This window comes from Tauraco erythrolophus, chromosome 1 (genome assembly GCF_009769465.1).
Source record: "Tauraco erythrolophus isolate bTauEry1 chromosome 1, bTauEry1.pri, whole genome shotgun sequence".
Lineage (NCBI taxonomy): Eukaryota > Metazoa > Chordata > Aves > Musophagiformes > Musophagidae > Tauraco > Tauraco erythrolophus.
Genome location: NC_141465.1, coordinates 74860935 through 74879724, shown reverse-complemented (window position 1 = coordinate 74879724; position 18790 = coordinate 74860935). Strand labels below are relative to the sequence as shown.

At 39.1% G+C, this 18790-nt stretch overlaps 1 protein-coding gene across 2 annotated transcripts in view; it reads right to left on the bottom strand.

The window, feature by feature from the left end:
- NALCN (sodium leak channel, non-selective) overlaps positions 1 to 16540 on the bottom strand; it is a 253954-nt gene extending 237414 nt beyond the window's left edge. For both annotated transcript variants that reach the window (XM_086611009.1, XM_086611015.1), the window contains exons 1-2: positions 16433 to 16540; positions 13951 to 14133 (exon numbers count right to left, since the gene is read on the bottom strand). In XM_086611009.1, the coding sequence (XP_086467135.1) occupies positions 13951 to 14133; positions 16433 to 16540 (291 nt within the window). The remainder of the gene's footprint in view (positions 1 to 13950; positions 14134 to 16432) is intronic.
- Between the last annotated feature and the right edge of the window lie 2250 nt (positions 16541 to 18790).

Below are 18790 nucleotides of genomic sequence, written 5' to 3'. Positions count from 1 at the left end.
GCATTAAGGGGTGGAGGCTGACACTTACTAGTATTTTAGGAGCAGCATAAATGCACAGGAAGGAATAAAAGGAATAGAGGGAATCAGAATTTGGGAGATCATTTCTTCCCCCTCCACAATGCTCATTGTAATGCAAAAAGAGCAAGCTAGAAGAGAGGGCACAGCTGAGTCAGGGAAAGAAGGCTCACCCTCCCTCCCCCATTCCTTTACTCCACACAAACATCGAAGTGTATGGAGGTGGGAGTGGGAAAGAAAATGAAATCAGAGCTCAAGGTAGCACCTTGCCTAACCTCCCTCTGCCTCCTGCAAACACAGATAAAGATATACATACACATACAAAGACTACATGTCTCCTACCCAGTCACACATACGCATACATCCCTTATGTTTCTAGCTCAACTTCAAACTTTTCCTATTGCCTTAAAACCTGCAGTTTACAGGTCTGTTTAGGAGCAGAATGATGTGGACAACCCAGATGCTAACCTGTCAAATGCTTTTAACATTTTCCTCACATAGAAAAGAGAATGAAGAGATGCAGCCTAATCAAGAAGAAAAGCTGCCTCTGACTTCTGGTCTCAATTCTCCTCTTCTGTCCCCCCAAAACAAAACTATTACTCAAATGTACTTGTGTCAAATTTTAGCCCCCTTCTTCCTTCTTCAGAGCTTTGCAAGCCCTCAGCTGCCTCAGGGACTGACTGAAGCGGGATCTCAAGCAGACAGACGACTCTCAGTCACACCACCTACTTAAAGTCCATCTTTTACTCTGCGTGACATTAAAAAATTCAACCTGAAGCGTTTTATTATGCAACAACCAGCAAATTATAGACTAGTCATCTTTTAATGCAAAGTACTTCTATGACTGTAAAATGATGATCCATGCAGGAAACGAAGGAAATTGTGAGTGACTGCTCTAGGTAAGATCAAAAATTGGCGTATTTCAAAACAGATGGTTGTCTCTAAGTTAGCCCTCTGCAACAGTGATAGTATCACTTCAAAATAAACCCACATATTTTTTTTTTAAATAGTCTGTATTTCGGGGGAAAAAAGAAACAATTAAGGGCGGGGGAGACACACAGCTTCTCATTTTTCTCATAAAAATGTCTTCATTCACAGTGAAGGAACTTATTTAAAATATATTCACAAAACAACAATTGATTTGTAACAGCAATGGAATTAGAATTGCTGTGTGAAGTTTAACTCTAAACAGCTACAGTGGGTGTAATATCACTTTATTATGACTGAGTTAAACAAGTTCAATTGTAACTACTCATGTATTGTACTGAGCTGCTCCATCATCAGATGCTTCCAAGTAACACACTGTATACTGCGTAATTTATCTTTGTCATAACATGTAATGTAATATTTATAGTAATCTTGCATTCTATGCTAGAAAAACCTTGGAAAAATCACTTGATGTTACAGTACACAAAACAAAGTTACTCTATTTACAATTCAAAAAATGAAACACAGTTCTTGCTAGTCCTTTGGATTAGAGGGTGATTCCATGCATGTTACAGACACAAAACACACAAAGTTCCAATCTATCATTACAAAAAAGCTATAATCACGGCAGAATCACTACTTCATCATTTGCAATAATTAAAAAACATATATTTTTAAGTGACTTTGTTAAGATTTTCAGATTGTTTTAGGAATTACCCATGAAGATGTAAGACTTTCATTCATTAAAGAACAGTCTCAAACATATTTTTAAGACATATTAGATTTTTTGAATTTATGTAATTAACTTCACCAAACTTTGTGTTTCGCTTTTCGTATTGTAATGGGAGGTTTTTAAAGTATAGTATTCTCCATTTCATTCGCTGTTTCTAACAGAAAGAAAAAAAAAGGCACAACACCAAAATCCGTTAAAGAATCAAAAATAGCATTCTTATTGGGTTGTTCAGAGAAAGAATAAAAAAATGCAATGTCATTTCATTTGATTCAATGACTTACGTCATGTAAAAACAGCAACAGTTTTAGGGAAGTTGTGAGAGGAAGAAACAATCCTGGCTATGAAGTAAGAATCCAGACTTTCAAACAGATGAACAAGGACCATTTTATTTGTTAAAATTCTACCACAGTATTTGCTTTAAAATAAGCGGGGAGGGGGGGAGAATTGGGGGAAATTAAAAACCAGTGTTTTAAAGCAAAAATGTTCAAGAAAATTTAAAAACAAAATAGAAACAAACATGAAAACATTGCACAACACTCCCTTCCTCAAGCACAAAATGCATCAAGGTGAATAACCATTTCCACAAAACGAAGGAAAGGAATGCCTCAACACACCCCCTGCATCAGTGGAGTCACTGTAGAGCATCTCAGTTCAGCTGAGTGATAAGTAATTCAGATTATCCACTACTCAGTGCTGCCAGGCGCAGCCTTCATATATAGTCAATAGGTGAGAGATGCAGATACCTTCTTATCAATACCCAACGGTAGGTATAGAATCATAGAATGGTTTGGGTTGGAAGGGACCTCAAAGATCATCTAGTTCCAACCCCCCTGCCATGGGCAGGGACACCCTCTACTACACCAGGTTGCCCAAAGCCTCATCCAACCTGGCCTTGAACACTTCCAGAGATGGGGCATCTACAACTTCTCTGGGCAACCTGTTCCAGTGCCTCACCACCCTCTGAGTGAAAAATTTTTTCCTTAGATCTAATCGAAATCTGCCCTCTTTCAGTTTAAATCCATTTCCCCTTGTCCTATCACTACACGCCCTTGTAAAAAGTCCCTCTCCAGCTTAGCTGCAGAACGTGCGGGGACAGGAGCTTTGCTGCTCTATTACATTGCTGCTTTCTTGCTGCACTGCTCTACCACTGCAGTTGGGTGCCAACATACTCTGCAGAGAGATTTTATGGGTTACTACACTGCAAGCCTGAATTTCATTTCTCTCTCCATCCACTCATTAGCCAGCTGTATCCAGTGCCCTAAGTATTGCTTTACTAGCTGACTTGGCTCCCTTGGATGTCTTAAAAGATTCTGTAAATCTAAAAATGGCTGATCAGGAGGAGGATTAACAGGATGCCCCTACCTGGAACAGCACTCACTGTTTCCAGGAAGTGCACAGGAAAAAAGTCTTCACCGTGAGAACACTTAAACACAAGAACACTGTTCAGAGAGGTGCTAGCACCTCCCTTACTGGGAATATTCAAGATGCCACTTGATAGGACCCTGGATAACCAAACTAAGGCCCTGCTTTGAGTAAGAGGTTCATCCAGACAATCTCCATAGGTCGCTTCCAACCCAGACTTTTCTCCAGTTGTGTGCATCTAAGACTATCTCCTCAAGATGCCAGTTCCTTGGGGTAGACTCCAGTTCTACATCTAGCTCCACATGCATGGGCATTTGCTTGTGTTTGGAAGTACTATGCAGCCTTGAGAAAGCAACACGTGTTAAATGCTTCTGTGCTTCAGCCAGCAGTATTCTGCCCTCCCCTAGCTCCAATGTTCACTGCGGATGCAATGGGTGGGTTTGGATCCAAATGTTTCCAGGTGAAAGCTTTCATTCAGAAGCATCAATATTGTCTGGAGATTGAATAGGGAGATTTGGTAGGCAAATGGTCTGATCTAACACAATAAAACTCGAATCTGTGATTGTCTTCCACAGCTTTCCTTCAACAGAGAAAAGCCACAAAGAGGAAAGATGGAACAGATAAGAAGGAGGCACTTTTCAGAAAGGAGATTTTATTAGTTGATAACTAGCATTACTAAAATCTGGAGAACCCATTTTATACTACAGAGACCAGGAAAAGTTTATTGAAACAACAATCTTAGTATAGTTGTAAGAGAGCAATATTTATATTAGTGGTGGAGAACACAATACTTCGCAATGAAAATTTTCATTCATCTTACTACCTTAAAAATCCCCCACAAATTTCATCCTTTTCATGAAAATATAGCTGCATAGAAATCTTCTTCTTCCCTTCCACAGGGATTTGGACGTCATTAAGATTTTTTCATCTCAATGTCCTGTTTTATTCTCTCAAATTAAGAGAGAAGACAACACGGGCATAAATTAATATAAAAGATATTGTTTAATTATAGCAGACTTCTCTGAAAACGCAAGTTTCAACACAGAAAGGCACATTAGGGATGAAGCTCCCTCTCTTCTTACCTGAATACATAACAGGTTATCCAATAAGTTGATTTCACTGCTATCCCAGGATATATGTTATTTTACCCTGACATGAAGTGATACATTATCAATGCCCCTCAGTAAAAGCTACTTTAATGAAGAAAAGCAGTAAAGTAATCCTTGAAAGGGCTATTAGAATGGGGGAAAAAAAAAACCATTACTGAAAAGTAAAGTTTTGTTCATCTAATTGGTCTGCATATTGAAAGGGCAATTTCTAAATACATTATGATAGTCAGTATGTTGTATATTTTTTCTTAATAACTTTAAGGTCAAATTATTATCACCATGGTAAGTCACTAGGTATTATATGGACACATACTTCAATCCACGCCCAAAAATAATATCTCACTAAAAATTTCTATGACCCATTGACTGGTTAGAAAAATTATTTTTATTTTAGAAATTTTGCCTATGTTCACTAAGTAATTTAAATGTCTTTGGTTTTCTAATGCTCTAATGCAAAAATGGTGCAAAAAGCCCCACTGTGGAATATGAGTCATTACTTTCCTGTAATAAACACTCTTAACAAAACCAGGCACAAGTAACCATAGAAACAGGTGCGTATATTCTAGCGCCACGGTCTCTAACCTTCCTGTCCCACAGGCAGTAACGCCCAACTAGCAGCATGCTGCAGGCAACTTCGTATTTGTTTTCCTCATGATAATCAGTTGTAATTTTTTAATTTCCTGTGACTGGAAACAGCATCGGAGCGTTTCACTGGCAACATGATCCCAGTAGGCTGGGAACAGATGTCCTTGCGATGGCCATACGCGCTTAGCAAAACAGCAACAGACAAATACAGGAAAATGGTGAGAGAGAAGAATCAACTTTTGTAGACTGAATGGCTTATTCAAATAATAGGTATCAATATTGTTTGCTATGAAATAATATTTAAAACCAACCATCACAGCTGCCAACACCAAAATACTCCAGTATTTTTTAAGTTAATTTTAAGACAATTTGAAACAATATAACTTCTGCCAACACAGAATAGTATGGGATCTGCACTACACATCTAGGTTTCTAACAGCATTATACATAGTACAGAATACTATTATTTTAATATAGATATGTAAAATAATTTGTCACAAGGACAAATAATTTTCACTTTATAATCCCAAGAAGTAGAGTCACAGGGGAAACTCAAATCTTAAATCAACTGAGTCTTTTTTTATGCTTGCTCTATGAGCTTTTTTACTACACAGGTAAGTTGTTTTCTATTTCTTCCCTTCACATAATTACACCCTGTTTAATCAAAACATCTTGGCATTTTCTCATCCTTGCCACTGATTCCACTGGTTATGCCCCTGCCCTCCAGGTCAAGGTTCTCGCTCCTGTTTGTGACTTGCACATCCCGAGACCGAGTTTTCACCACTAGGCATCATGAGCACATCAGAGCATGCTGACACAAGATGACAGGAGCCACGTATTCTGATTTACTACCTGACCTTTGAAAACAACACAACTTCCTGATCTTTAAATAATTTATACACCATGGGATATATTCAACACACCTAAAGTCACAAAATGCAGCAGTATCAGAATTTCCATTTTCCATTTTCAGTCTGTAATGCAGCAGAAACTCCCATGACAAAGTTACTAAAAGCTGATGAGCCAGCTGGCAGTGTTTCACCATAATTCAATTGATATTTCTGTCATTTATCAGAAGGATGAAACCCATTTTGTAATTTCTCCATTCTTGTTAGATAAAGGTGGAATTTTTAATATTAAAAGTACTGAAAAGAAGGCAAAACAGATACTTGTACTAAGGTACAGTAAAAAAATTCTGTAATCCATAATTCAAGACAAACTTCTGAATTAGGATGATTATGGAAGAAACTTACTTAAGCATAAATAAGTTAATGCCATAAATGTTAAGGAAGAAGCTAGCATCCAGTTGTCTGTATACTTTCTGTAGTGCCCACCTGCCCATTGACACCAAATCTATAACAACGAGTTAGAGTAATCGCTGACTGTGAGTTACCTGAGGGTTAGGTGTCAGCCTACGTTCTTTAAACCTCCCTTTCAGTCAATGGAGAAAAACAGGCCAGAGAAATTAGCTTTTGGAAAAGCCTAGTTTAGACATAAACAACTAATTACAGACAACTGCAGACCCTCAAATCAGCACCATGAATCCTACTAAAAGTGTTTCTATTTTAAGCCCAAAAATCTATTTCATGCAAGCAAAAATAAAAAAGTGTCAGAATATGCAAACGGACATCAGCTGCCACTGGAAACAGTTGCAGACCCCAGTTTAGATGATGGCAAGCAGAGTATTTCATTACAGCACAAAAGCCCGTCTCCACCTCACATCACTTGCACTACAGGTGGAAAATTCCTCATATTGGCAGAGAACTGAATGCACAGAGTTAAGGCCACATGGCTCAGGTAAGTTTCCAGCCTGCTCTGTCCTTGATTCTCTCCTCTTGAGCAGACAGATAGCAACTACAGCAACTGAAGCACCTATCAGAAAAACAACAAGGAAAACGTGCTCTCTGCACAGGGCTGACAATGCCTGGGAACACCTGACACACTGAAAGCCACTGATTTCAGTTAACTGGTCTCTAGTACCAGACAGATGCAAAGAAAACAGCTCCCATCTATCTGTGACTGGTTGGTAGAAGACTGAGCTTTGTTTCAGTTTCTGCACGAATTCGCCAAGAGAGCGCCGAAAGCTCATGGTGCAACCATTTCCTTCAGCCCCTTGCAGGAGAGCTGAGGCCAGCGAATGGCGCTCCGCGCTACTGAAATACAGTCTGACACATCCACTCGCAACTGCTTCAGCTGGTACAAAAGTTTTGCTGTGAACGTAATTGATTTAACAATGGGGGAAATGTCAAGGACCATTGCTCCTGACTCTCTATCATCTCCTTTGTTAGCTGACGCGTCACAACTGCACAGTGAAAAGAAAGACACTTCTAATAAATTCAGTGCACCACTCGTGCTGTACAAAAAAATTTCTAATTTTCAGCATGATGATAGTATAGTAAGTGTCAGCTAGGCCTTTTTAGCAGACAAGAGACAGAACTCTCACACTTTTTATTCTACAGTGTTATTCTTCTAACAGAGAATAACAGGATAAACCATGCCTCCTTTTCACAACGTGATTTCAGTGTAGGTTTTCTGATACCATCATGATTGTGATTAGAAGCCACAATGAGGATGCAGTATGATAAAGATAATTTCACATGCCCTCACAGTGCCCATGGAGTGAAATGATATTAATTCATCTCTCATTCCCTAAAGGCTGAATTTTCACCTAAGACATGTGTTACTTGGTTCCTTTTTGTTGTAGTGGATGTGAACTCTTTCATATCATGAACACAGTTTCCTGAAAGTTTCTCAGATTTTTGGCATATTTTTCCTCTTTGGTTATTTTATTATACATAGTGCCACAAGTGCAATTGCATCTAATAGAAGCGATTTACCTGGAATATTTCCCTATCTCCTTATTCTGACTCCTAATGCAAAGGCTGAAAGTAAAAACTTCTAATAAAGGTAAGATACCTTTAAAGTAAGGTATCCTTACCTTGCTCATACTCATGTGAGATAACCTTCAGGAGACCCCTAATCAGAAAGCAGAAGGTGATTTTTGTACCATACTGATTAAAAGAAATACAAAGTCCTTCCATCAGAGGTTAGGCTCCCTGCTTTCTTTCAGAAGTCTGATGCTCATTTAATATCACATCTGTCTTAGGCTTGAGATATATCTTTCATTTCTCTAAAGCCACTCCACCTCCTTTTTTCAACGAGGAGATCATTTTGGAAACTTTGCTTGAATCAATGAACAGACCTATGTCAAGCACATACAGTCATGTTCGGAAGTGACATATGAGTGGGCACGGAAACGTGAGCTTTGATTCTGAAGGACTGCGAGTCTTGTCAGTTAGGTTACAAGCTGAATCATGAACTATTTTGACAGACACAAACATTAATTAATTCATGGCGCTCTCAGAAGCCTGCCAGTCAATCGGTAAGTTAGGCAGTAGGCATAAATGACATGTAATTGGGAGACCAGTTTAAATCTTATTCAAGATGCAATGAAGGAGACTGATTGGCTTTCATTTAAACACACTTAACACTTCCCTCATGCAGCTGACTATAGCAGAGCTCCTTCTGACCAAGGAGCTTGAGACATGAAAGAAATCTTGAGTTACTGAACTCCGTTTACATTCTGGGAAATGAAGATGATGCAAAAAAATCTAGGATCAATTGAAGAAAACAGAATTCTGAACTGAAAAGATCATGAAAATACCAATGTCAAATTGAATTCAGTAACTTTTACCATTGCACTAAATTTATGACATTTTATACATGAGTACACAGTGTGGTACTGTGGTGGACAAAATTGTGTTTGTTTCTTAGAAGGCTGTAATTTCACTTATAAATCCAAAGAAGTATATTATGGTTGCACACAACATTAAACTTTTAGATTCGTTATACAAATATAAATTACAAATACAAACATTACCCCATGAAGATGGACTAAGTGAACGCATTTCCATCTTACATGAGAGAATTAAAAAAAATAATTAAGTAATCTCTTGAAACACCCCTGAATTACTCACTGAACTGAATGAATGATGAGACTGGACATCACATTAGGACTGGGAGACTTTTAAGTCCTTGACACTGATGGCTATTGTTCGTGCTCTATTGTAAAAAATAATTAAAAACAGAAGTTTGATTTCATTTAACTAAAACTTTCCTATTCCTAAAATCCACACTGTTCTGATGTCATTAAATCTCATGTAAAATTTGCGTCAACACACAGCCTTTCCCCACACACCATGTCTTGATGTTGTAACAAGTCAACGTCAAGAGGTCTCCTGGCCTTTATTATTACCTTCAATCACCCCTGAAGTAGAGCTATACTTTATATTTAATGTTTCTAGGTCTGAGGCAAAGAAATAATAGTATGCGTGTGGTAACACTAAAAGAACTTAATTCACCATTTTATTAAAAGGCCTTTTTTATTTTACACACTCCACAGCTTTTTTTAATGTGTAGAGAGTCTGTGATATTTGTCATTAATCTTTTTAATTTTTTTCAATGACTTTTAAAGAGACCAGAATTTTTAATTTCTAAAACATTAGGTCTTTTTAAGATGTGTCTGTAACACAATTTAGCAGATATCTGGTAACATGTGTCATAAGCCATTCCTACAAAAATACTGATGTTGTTACATCACATCATCCATTAATTCATGTGCTACTCAGAGAACAGAATTTGCAATGCTTTAAACCATTGTAGATCAACCATTAAAATATGTGATCTAAATAGAAAGTCTGCAGAAAAAATATGTGTTATGAAAACTTGCATATCTAGGAATGCAATACTTTTAAAAAACATTATTTAAATATTGCTGTACTTATTACAGCATATTTTCATGACTGAAATCCATATTCAAAATTATTTGCTCATAAAAACCTAATAGGTTAAACACAAATCAAAATAGTAAGCCACGATAGTTTCTCTTACACTACTTGAATAACTTGCTTGACGAAGTAATTAACACCTAACTTTCAATGTCATCAAACTATTCAGTTGGAGGCCGGGTAGTATTCATGAAAGTTATTCTCTAGTCAGTGATACTATATATTCACTGACTTCATCTATTTGAAATAGATTTAATACTGTGTACACAGTATTTTCCTGAGCTACTCTATCATTTCACAGTGAGCTCTATCACAGGCCATCATTCTTCAATTTAGAACATAATTTAGAGTACGAGCACAAAAATATGTTTTAAGAAACAAACTGACTTGGTTTAATTCTCTCTATATCATACAAAACTTCACAAATCATTACAAGTTATCTTACTGCTTGTACATACATTTTACGCAACGCGACCAGCCAACATTAGGCAAACTGCCCCAGAATTTTGTATTTAGAAAGACCTCAATCGGTAAGAAACTGTAGCTTGTATTTCATTTTTCAGAGATAAGTTTCAAGGTAAAGATGAACATGTTATTAGCATTAGTTCACTTGTTCATGACAAGTAACAATAGCCTGCAATACCAAAAACTACAATACAATTACCAAAAACTACAATACAATTATCATAACACAAGCTTTTCAGTACTTTCTCCCCAGGTAGTGCCTATATACTGAGCATAATCTGTTACACTGCACGTTTATGCCCATTTCAGTTCCTCACGAGGAGTCATCTATCACAGCCTCTATTAAATGTAAACAGTGCATGATAGGGTGCTGGGTTTATGTGATGGGGTTTTGGTAGCGGGGAGGGGCTGCAGAGATAGCCCCTGTAAGAAGCTGCGAAAAGTTTCTCCAGCTCCAAAACCGGTTGGACCAGCCTCTGGCCAGGTCAGACCACCCATCCCCTCTGGCCAGGGCCGAGCCAGTCAGCACCTTTGCGAATGCCCTATTTAGGAAGACAACAAAGGAATCCGAACCAGGTAGGATCTGCAGTGAAGAGCAGGGGCAGGCAGGGGTGGGAGGAGGGGTTGGCTTTTCCCCTCCCCAGCCTCCCGGGGAGGGAGGCCTCCGAAACACCTCGTTCTCAGGGCAGAGCTCATCCTGCCAGACCAGCAAGGCTTGTCAGGCTGGTTGTGCCCAGCACGGCTGCAGCAGAGAGAGGACTGAGATCTGAGAGGAACAGCCACGCAGACACCAGGTCAGTGAAGATGGGGCAGGAGGAGGTGTGCTGGAGCTGAGATTCCCCTGCAGCCTGTGGTGAGACGGCAGGTGGCCCCCCTGCTGCCCATGAAGGTTAATAGTGGAGCAGAGATCCACCCACAGCCTATGGAGGACCCCATGCTGCAACAGAGATGCTTGTGCCTAAGGGAGTTTGGAGAGAATTGTCTCCATGGGAAAGGACCCCCCATGCTGCTGGAGACTGATGGTGAAGCAGAGATGCATCTGCAGTCCGTGGGAAGGGACCCCACACTGGAGTGAGTGGCTGCACCCTAAGAAGCTATGACTCCACAGGGAAAACTTGAACTGGAACAATCTGATGGGTAAGGGTTGCATCCTGTGGGAAGGATTTATGTCAAAGAAGTTCACGGTGGACTGTTTCCCATGAGAAGGGGGCCCATTTTGGAGCAGGAGAAGACTGTATGGAGTGTGCGCCCTTGAGGAAGGAGTGGCAGAAACAGCACGTGACAAACTGACCTGCAACCCCCATTCCCAGTCCCCCTATGCCACTGGTGTGGAGGAGGTAGAGCTGGGAAGAAGGGAGGGGTGGGAGAAGGTGTTTTTAAGATCTGGTTTTGTTTCTTGTTATCCTCTCTGAATGAACTGATAACAAATTAAATTGATTTGTCACCAAATGGCATCTGTTTTGCCCGGGGCTATGGCCGCTGGGTCATCCCTCCCTGTTCTTATCTTGACCCTCAAGCCTTTTGGATGTGTTTTTTTTTTACTCCTTTCCTCCCCTGCCTGGTGTGGAAGAGAGGGAAAGAGGAGTGAGTGAGTGGCTGTGTGGTAGCTTAGCCACCAGCTGGGCCAAACCACGACAGATAGCAATAACAAGGAATATCAATATACTGTTTTGAAAACAAAAGGACCTCGGACCCTGTAGTAGATATGTCCTATACTGTCATCTTCTGGTTTCTTTAATATTTGTATTTTGTGCTCCTTGTCTAAACACATGCCAGTGTCTATTTTCTTTGTAGGTGGTGGATATCTATATGAGCAGTGCCCTCGTAATTCAAGGAGTCCTCCGTATCGATTGTCTTTGCAAACAGAACAAGTAACAACCAACACCCACAAGGCACAGGCAGTCCAAATTTTGAATAGATTTGACTAGTACAGCAACAATTATTGAAAAGGAAGCATGAGTAATAAAGGGCACAATGTCACAGCAACATTTCAGTTTAACTTTCCCTCTAGGGTAAAAAAACACTTGGACAGATGTATTGCTTTATTTTGTCACTTAGTTTACGCTGGGAAAAGAGAAAGAGGAAAAAGGTTAGGATTTTCAGAAACTACTTTCCTTTTCTAAAAGCCCCTGGGAACCAAAGGAAGTAAATTTCTCATTTATCTTCAGAAGGTGTTAATTAGACACGACTTAACATTTTCAAAATCTTTCAGCTATACTTACATTGTTATTAATTGAGATTTAAGTGGATGGTGGCTACTTTCTCCATAAATTAGGTTTCTCACTGGACTAAAATTTTGCATTAATCATGGTTCAAAAGTTTATTATCATTTCAATTCCTGTGGCCTTTACAGAAATACTGATTTATGGTAAAGTTCAGTAGAACCATATGACAGTCTATTCATTGATCCTACGTTCACTAAAACTTTTGAATGCACTTAAATTACAACTACAGTTCATAAACAAATTTCCTTACAGAAAGATGTTTCATATGCAAACATCTTTAATAAATGCCAACAGGTTTCTAAACACTACCTTATTTTATTTTGATTGCCACTATCTTTGGAAGTCCATGGATCATTATGTTCTTGGCAGAGTTGTAACATTTAACCAATATTTTCCCTAGAATCAATAATCCAAAAAGTCAAATAGTTCCCTAAAAAAGGATTATTCATTGATTAGCATTCAAAGAAACAATTTGCTAACATATCCAAAAAGCTCTGATTTAACAGCTGAAAAAAGGTCAATCCACTTCTAACATAGTTTTACAAAAGTTACTATAAATGACACAAGCCCATACCCTTTTACTACAGTTCTATTCACACGAATAGTGTGCAGCTACCAGGTCCAGTGACACTATCCTTCCCCTTTATTCAGCAATTGTGAGACCACATCCACAAACTTAATTTTGAGCTGAGTGCAGTTCTGGGCTCCCCAGTACAAGAAGGACATAGTTATAAGAGAGGGAGCAGAGGGCCACCAAAAAGGTCAGAGAGCTGAAGCACATGACATAGGAGGAGAGGGTGAGAGATGTGGGTAATTTCAGTAATTTTTTCAGTAATTTTCTAAATATTAATATTAATGATACTTTAACTTTCACTATTAATATTCATTAAGTGTGATGACGTAATAGCTTAGTTGGGCAGTGACCAAAAAATGCTATCTGTAAACTCAGAACAAATGGAAGAGCTAAGTATAACCTCAGATGTCTCTGGAGTCACCAGACCTCTCAGGAGTGAAAGGGAAGGATAACACACTGATTATCTATTCTGTGAAACAGTGGCAGAATTGTAGTGTCCATAAGGCCTGCAAACAGATTTTCTTTATGTAAGCTGAATTTGTATCTTTTTACAGAAGACTTGAAACAATCAGTAAAATAATGCTAAAAAATAATGATTACTGAAAAAGTCTGCAGTTTTACATTCTCCAGTATCATACCAACTTATACAAATTACTCCAGCACAGTAAACACACAGTAACAGAAGCATTTGTTTACCAACATGCATTATATTAAGGAAAAAAAAAATCAGTAAAGCATTCTCATTTAGCTCACAGTAAGACATATGTTCTGATAAATAAAGTAACCACACAACACATCCAGCCTTCTGAAATGAAAATCAAAGTTCTAAATCCATACATGGATCTCTAGACATTTACAAAAATACTCTTGCTAATGCATATGTAGCTTATTTTTCCTTTTATTCTTTATACTAATACAATGAAACAATCTCTTTCTTAGTAAGGAACCATTATTATGAAAGTGGGTATTATATTTCAGGAGATTAAATATGCAGTAAAGCTGCATCTTTCTCAATGTATCTTTTCAGTTTGTAAGTTATAGTGTTGCCTGCAGTTAAAAACAACCATAGTAATAAGAGCCGAGAAGTTTAAAAACAAAATCCAAATGTCACCCGCGCATATTCAGATCATCCGCTTGAGCACATGCAGAACCCTGTTTAGATGCTTACCTTAACTATGCCACGGATATGCATTTTTGCTATCATCTCTGCAGTGTAAAGAAACATCAACAGAGTATCAAGAGCGAACGTCACATACTGGAGAGGAGGATAATGCTCGAAGGTCTTTGGAGTGTTCATACAAACAGAAATAACACTGATGATGGCACAGATCCGTAGTAAAGAATGTACCCACTGGAAAAAAAAAACACAAGACATTGCAAGATTGCTTTGATGTGCTCAAATATTTAGCCTCCATAACTTGTACTTTTTGTAAATACTTTTCCATTTTTCTTTTACATCATGATCCACATATTAAAGGTCTTCATCCAAAACTAAGCACTCCTGACTTTATTTTATTTACATATACACACACATATATATGTGTATATACATATATAAACGTACATATATAATTTTATTAGTTAATTTGGGAGGTTGTACAATTCAGAAACCAAGAATTAAGAGTCAGGAAACTGAAAATTAGGATGCTGTAATTTCTACTTTGCAGTTTTTGTGATCCAATTTCTTCTCAAATGACAACTTGTCACGTTTATGTGCAGGCAGTAAGTGGAATAAGTTGATGTTATAAATTGGGTGAATACATTAAATATCTGTGGAAAATTTTAGTTCCACATTTAGATGAACTGATCTTTAAATCAGTTTACAATTCCAAAAATTAAGTAAGAGGCACGGGGATTAAAAGCATCCTTCCATTTATAAAAAGAATAAATATAATGGAGACCATGTCGAAGAAATCTACTTCTTAAGATGAGGATTCACTTTTGTTCCAAACAAGTTTTGTTGCTGTAAGAGAACACTTCATGCCTATGACTACTTAGCTCTCAGACTCACTACAATCATTATTAATATAGCTGATATTCAGTGCCAGTCACAGTGGGAGCTCTAATGAAAAAGTAGAGTGTATCAATACAGGTGTTTAAGGTTGAATTTTTTTTTCTTTTAAATCAAAACACCATGGAAACATCTTGAAGCCAGACAAGTATAAAGAATCAGAGTTAGTAAGGTCATATCTATCAAAATAATAAAAAGGACGCTTCAGGAAGAAAAAAAATCCCCAAACAAAAACCACTGAACTAAAGTATATTTATACCAATTTTTCATCTGACAAGAAATTCTACACTCATTTCCACCACCTCAGACTTGATATCAAGAAGATTTAAGAACACTCAGTTTAATACTCACTGTACACTCACCTAAGTATAATAATATTTGACCTGAATTGAATAGCTCTATCATTTGCATACCGTGAGCCCAAATTAATAATTTGGAACTGGAAGACACCTGACGTACTAATACCCACTTTGTTCCAAACCTTGCTTCAACTGGAAAAATTAACATAAAGTGTGGCTGATATAAAAAACATTGTCCGCCCCAGTAAAATGTCGACATTATACATGCTAAGCAATATAAAACTAGTCCATCAGCATGACAAGAAAAAAATTATTCCATCGAAAAGCCGTGTACTGTGTGCTAAGAAACACGGGTAAATAACCCAGCATACATTTCTACAATGACATTCTGAGTTTATTACAGCAGTCAATACAAACATTCTATTTAAGATCATTTAGCATGAACTAATATATGTGTTGTCTTGTAAATGATTTAGGTGTTAAAACTCGGCAGCAAAGCTGAGGGGATCTGGCATCCATGTCGCAAATGAGAGGATAGTTCCATTAAAAGAATGTAATGCTAACAATGTATTATTTCAGAATATTCAACTTTCTGCTTTTATAAAGTAAAAATTTAGACACTACTTTAAGAGAAATGTGAAAATGCCTTCTCTGCAAAAGAATGAATCATTCAAAACACAGGAATCCTGGATGCACAGACTGCTGAATAAGTAATTTAATCATAATAACCATGTTTACATGGTAAAGACAGTTTCTTAATACTGCACATCCTATCAATAACTACACTAAGCTTTCCTCAGTTTCAAGCTGCCAGCCGCTTTTATACCTATCTATTGCGTAGGGCAGGTTGTCAGTTAAATGATGCCAGAAAAATGTGAGCTGTACTTCAAAATAACCAGACAAAATACACTTTTACATTCAGAAGTGATGTAAAAGGAGAGATCTGAAAGTCAAAAGGGCCGACTACTAGCTACCACTTTAGCAATGAAATGCTCCTTTTGACATCCTTTTCAAAAGCTCATTTTACAAACTTAACCTCTAATTTCAATGCATATGTTAGGAACCAGAGACATTGAAAGGATGGTTGTTTAAAAAAACAATCAGTAGATGAACTGGTTGGCAAACACTGCTTGATCATCCTCACCAGTTTGCAACAACCAAAAGAAACCTTTTTATTTAGTTTTGGACTTTTTTTAAAAAAAATAACTGGTAGATTAGCAACTATAGCTCAATACTTGTTTCTGACAAATATCTACTTCAGAATCTTTTGTGGAAGTCATATTTCAACAATACAAGTTACATTTAACTTAAAATTAGCAACTACGGAAAGAGATACCTACTGGTTTGTTAATCCACAGAATGTCTGCATTGTCTGACAAAGATTCATCGGGACCGAAATCTGTAACTGGCTGGGCTTCCACCCTTGAACTTTGTTTCCTTTTTAGCATCCTGAAGTTAACTTTTGTTACCTATAATCATGAAACCTCCTTGAGGAGAAAAACAGAGAAGACATTAATTAACTAAAACCATTTTATAATGCATTTTGAACAGTTTTATAAATAACCTAAAGCGTTTTGTTTTCATGCAAACTGCTTTTGTACTTACTGATTAACAGGATCTTCATTTTACTAAAAAGCTTTGCGTATATAAATCACTGACATGATTCTCGTTAGTTTACAAAAATTTACATAAAGGTATGCAATGCAAACAATTACCAGAAACTTAGCGACGCTGGCAGAAAATTTGTACCAATATGCAAAGAATGCTATTGCTGTGAACTTAAACCCAGAGTAATCACTGGATGGATTTGACCTGGAGCCATTTAATTTAACGGTGACATTTCCATTTATTACACTAGGCTAAGATAAAGCCCAACAAGCCAAAAGCAAACAGGCGATGCTAAGCAGCCAGCAGATGTTAATGTTCTTTACTGAAATCAGAAGAGCCTTTTCGCTATACACTACTATTAATATGTATTTTTCTAATGCTTTTTTTTAAGTTAGTAATTATCTATCTGACAGCCAGACAGTTGGCTGTCTCTGAGGTTTGTGTTGGCACATGGAAGTACTGAGGAAATGTGTAGTTTCCACAAGGTTAGGCGGAGTCTGGCCATTCCGGCACGGGTGGCACAGACTGAGTCTTCTGTACGCTCAGCGATGTGAGCCACAACTAGCAGACACACTGTCATGGTTTGATGGCGGGGGGGTGGTTCTGGTGGCAGGAGAGGGGCTTTGCTCCCTGTGACCTCCCTGCTTTTGGAACTGGGTTAGACCTGGTTCTGGCCACCAGATCGGACTCCCATCCACCCTCAGGGTTGAGCCAATCGGCACCTCTGCTAATTGCCCTATTTAAGTCAGGACAAAGGAACTGGAAAAGGTGCTTTGCCCAGGAGCGAGGACAGAAGGGAGGAGGGCATTGCTCCCGCTCCCTGGCTCCTGGCTGGGCAGCTGCCTGAGTCAGGCCGGCGCCACCCACTGAGGATGGTGGCAGCGGAGCCAGCTGGGGAACTCGGGGAGCGCCCCACTCCCGGGGTGCCCACTGGGCTGAGTTCACCTGGAGAGGACTGAGATCTGAGAGAAACAGCCGCATCGACAGCAGGTCAGTGAGGATGGAGCGGGAGGAGGTGTGCCGGAGCTGAGTTTCCCCTGCGGCTGATGGTGAGATAGCAGGCGGCCCCCCTGCAACCAGGACGGCCTCAGTGGAGTAGAGACCCACTCGCAGCCTGTGGAGAGGAGATGCCTGAGCCTGAGGATGGTCGTGTTGGGGTGCACAACAAGGCAGAGAGGCATCTGGAGTCTGCGTGACGACCCATGCCAGAGCGAGTGGCTGCAACTCCCTAAGAATCTGAGACTGGGGTAAAGCCCACACTGGGGCAATCTGATGGGGAAGGATTGCTTCCTGTGGGCTGGACTCATGCTGGAGAAGTTTGTGGATTTTTCCTCGTGAGCAGGGGATCCACTGGAGCAAGGGAAAAGGGTGTAAGGACTCCTCCTCCTTTAAGAAAGAAGCGGCAGTAACAGCATGGGAGGAACTGACCTGCACTCCCCCAGTCCCTGTCCCCCTGCACTGCTGGGGGGAGGAGGTAGAGCCGGGAGGAAAAGGAAAGGGGGGGGGAGGAAGGTGTTGGTTTTAAGATCTGGCTTTGTTTCTTTTTACCCTCTCAAGTAACAGGTTTTGTTTCCCTTTGTCCTTTTAAGTAACCGTTAATAAATTGTTTTGCTTTAAGAAATCCGAGTCTGTTTTGCCCGGGACCATGGTTGGTGGGTGCTCCCTCTGTTCTTGTCTCAATCCTCAGTCCTTTTATTACATTCTTCTCCTCTCCACTTTACTGGAGAAGAAGTGAGAGAGTGGCCGTGTGGAGTTTAGTTGCCGGATGGGCCTAAACCACGACACACACCAAGAGGGCAGAAAGGCAGGCCAGATCTTAACTACTGACCTTCCTGCAGACACAGTGCACAGATTCCATAGAAATTAAGAAGATACACTCTCCCAAGGAGTAACAGTCTGCCCAGCAGGGAGCACAGGGTTTGGACAAGAGCTGTTATTCATGAAATACAATCCTTTAGGGACATTTTTTTCAGGAAAGTGAAGGGGAAGGAGAAAGCTAGATGTTGGGATCTTGTTCTGTACCTTTACTCTGGATCGTGTGGTTTGTAGGTGACACTAAACTTTTGAAAAGTTTGTTAAAACTACTATAA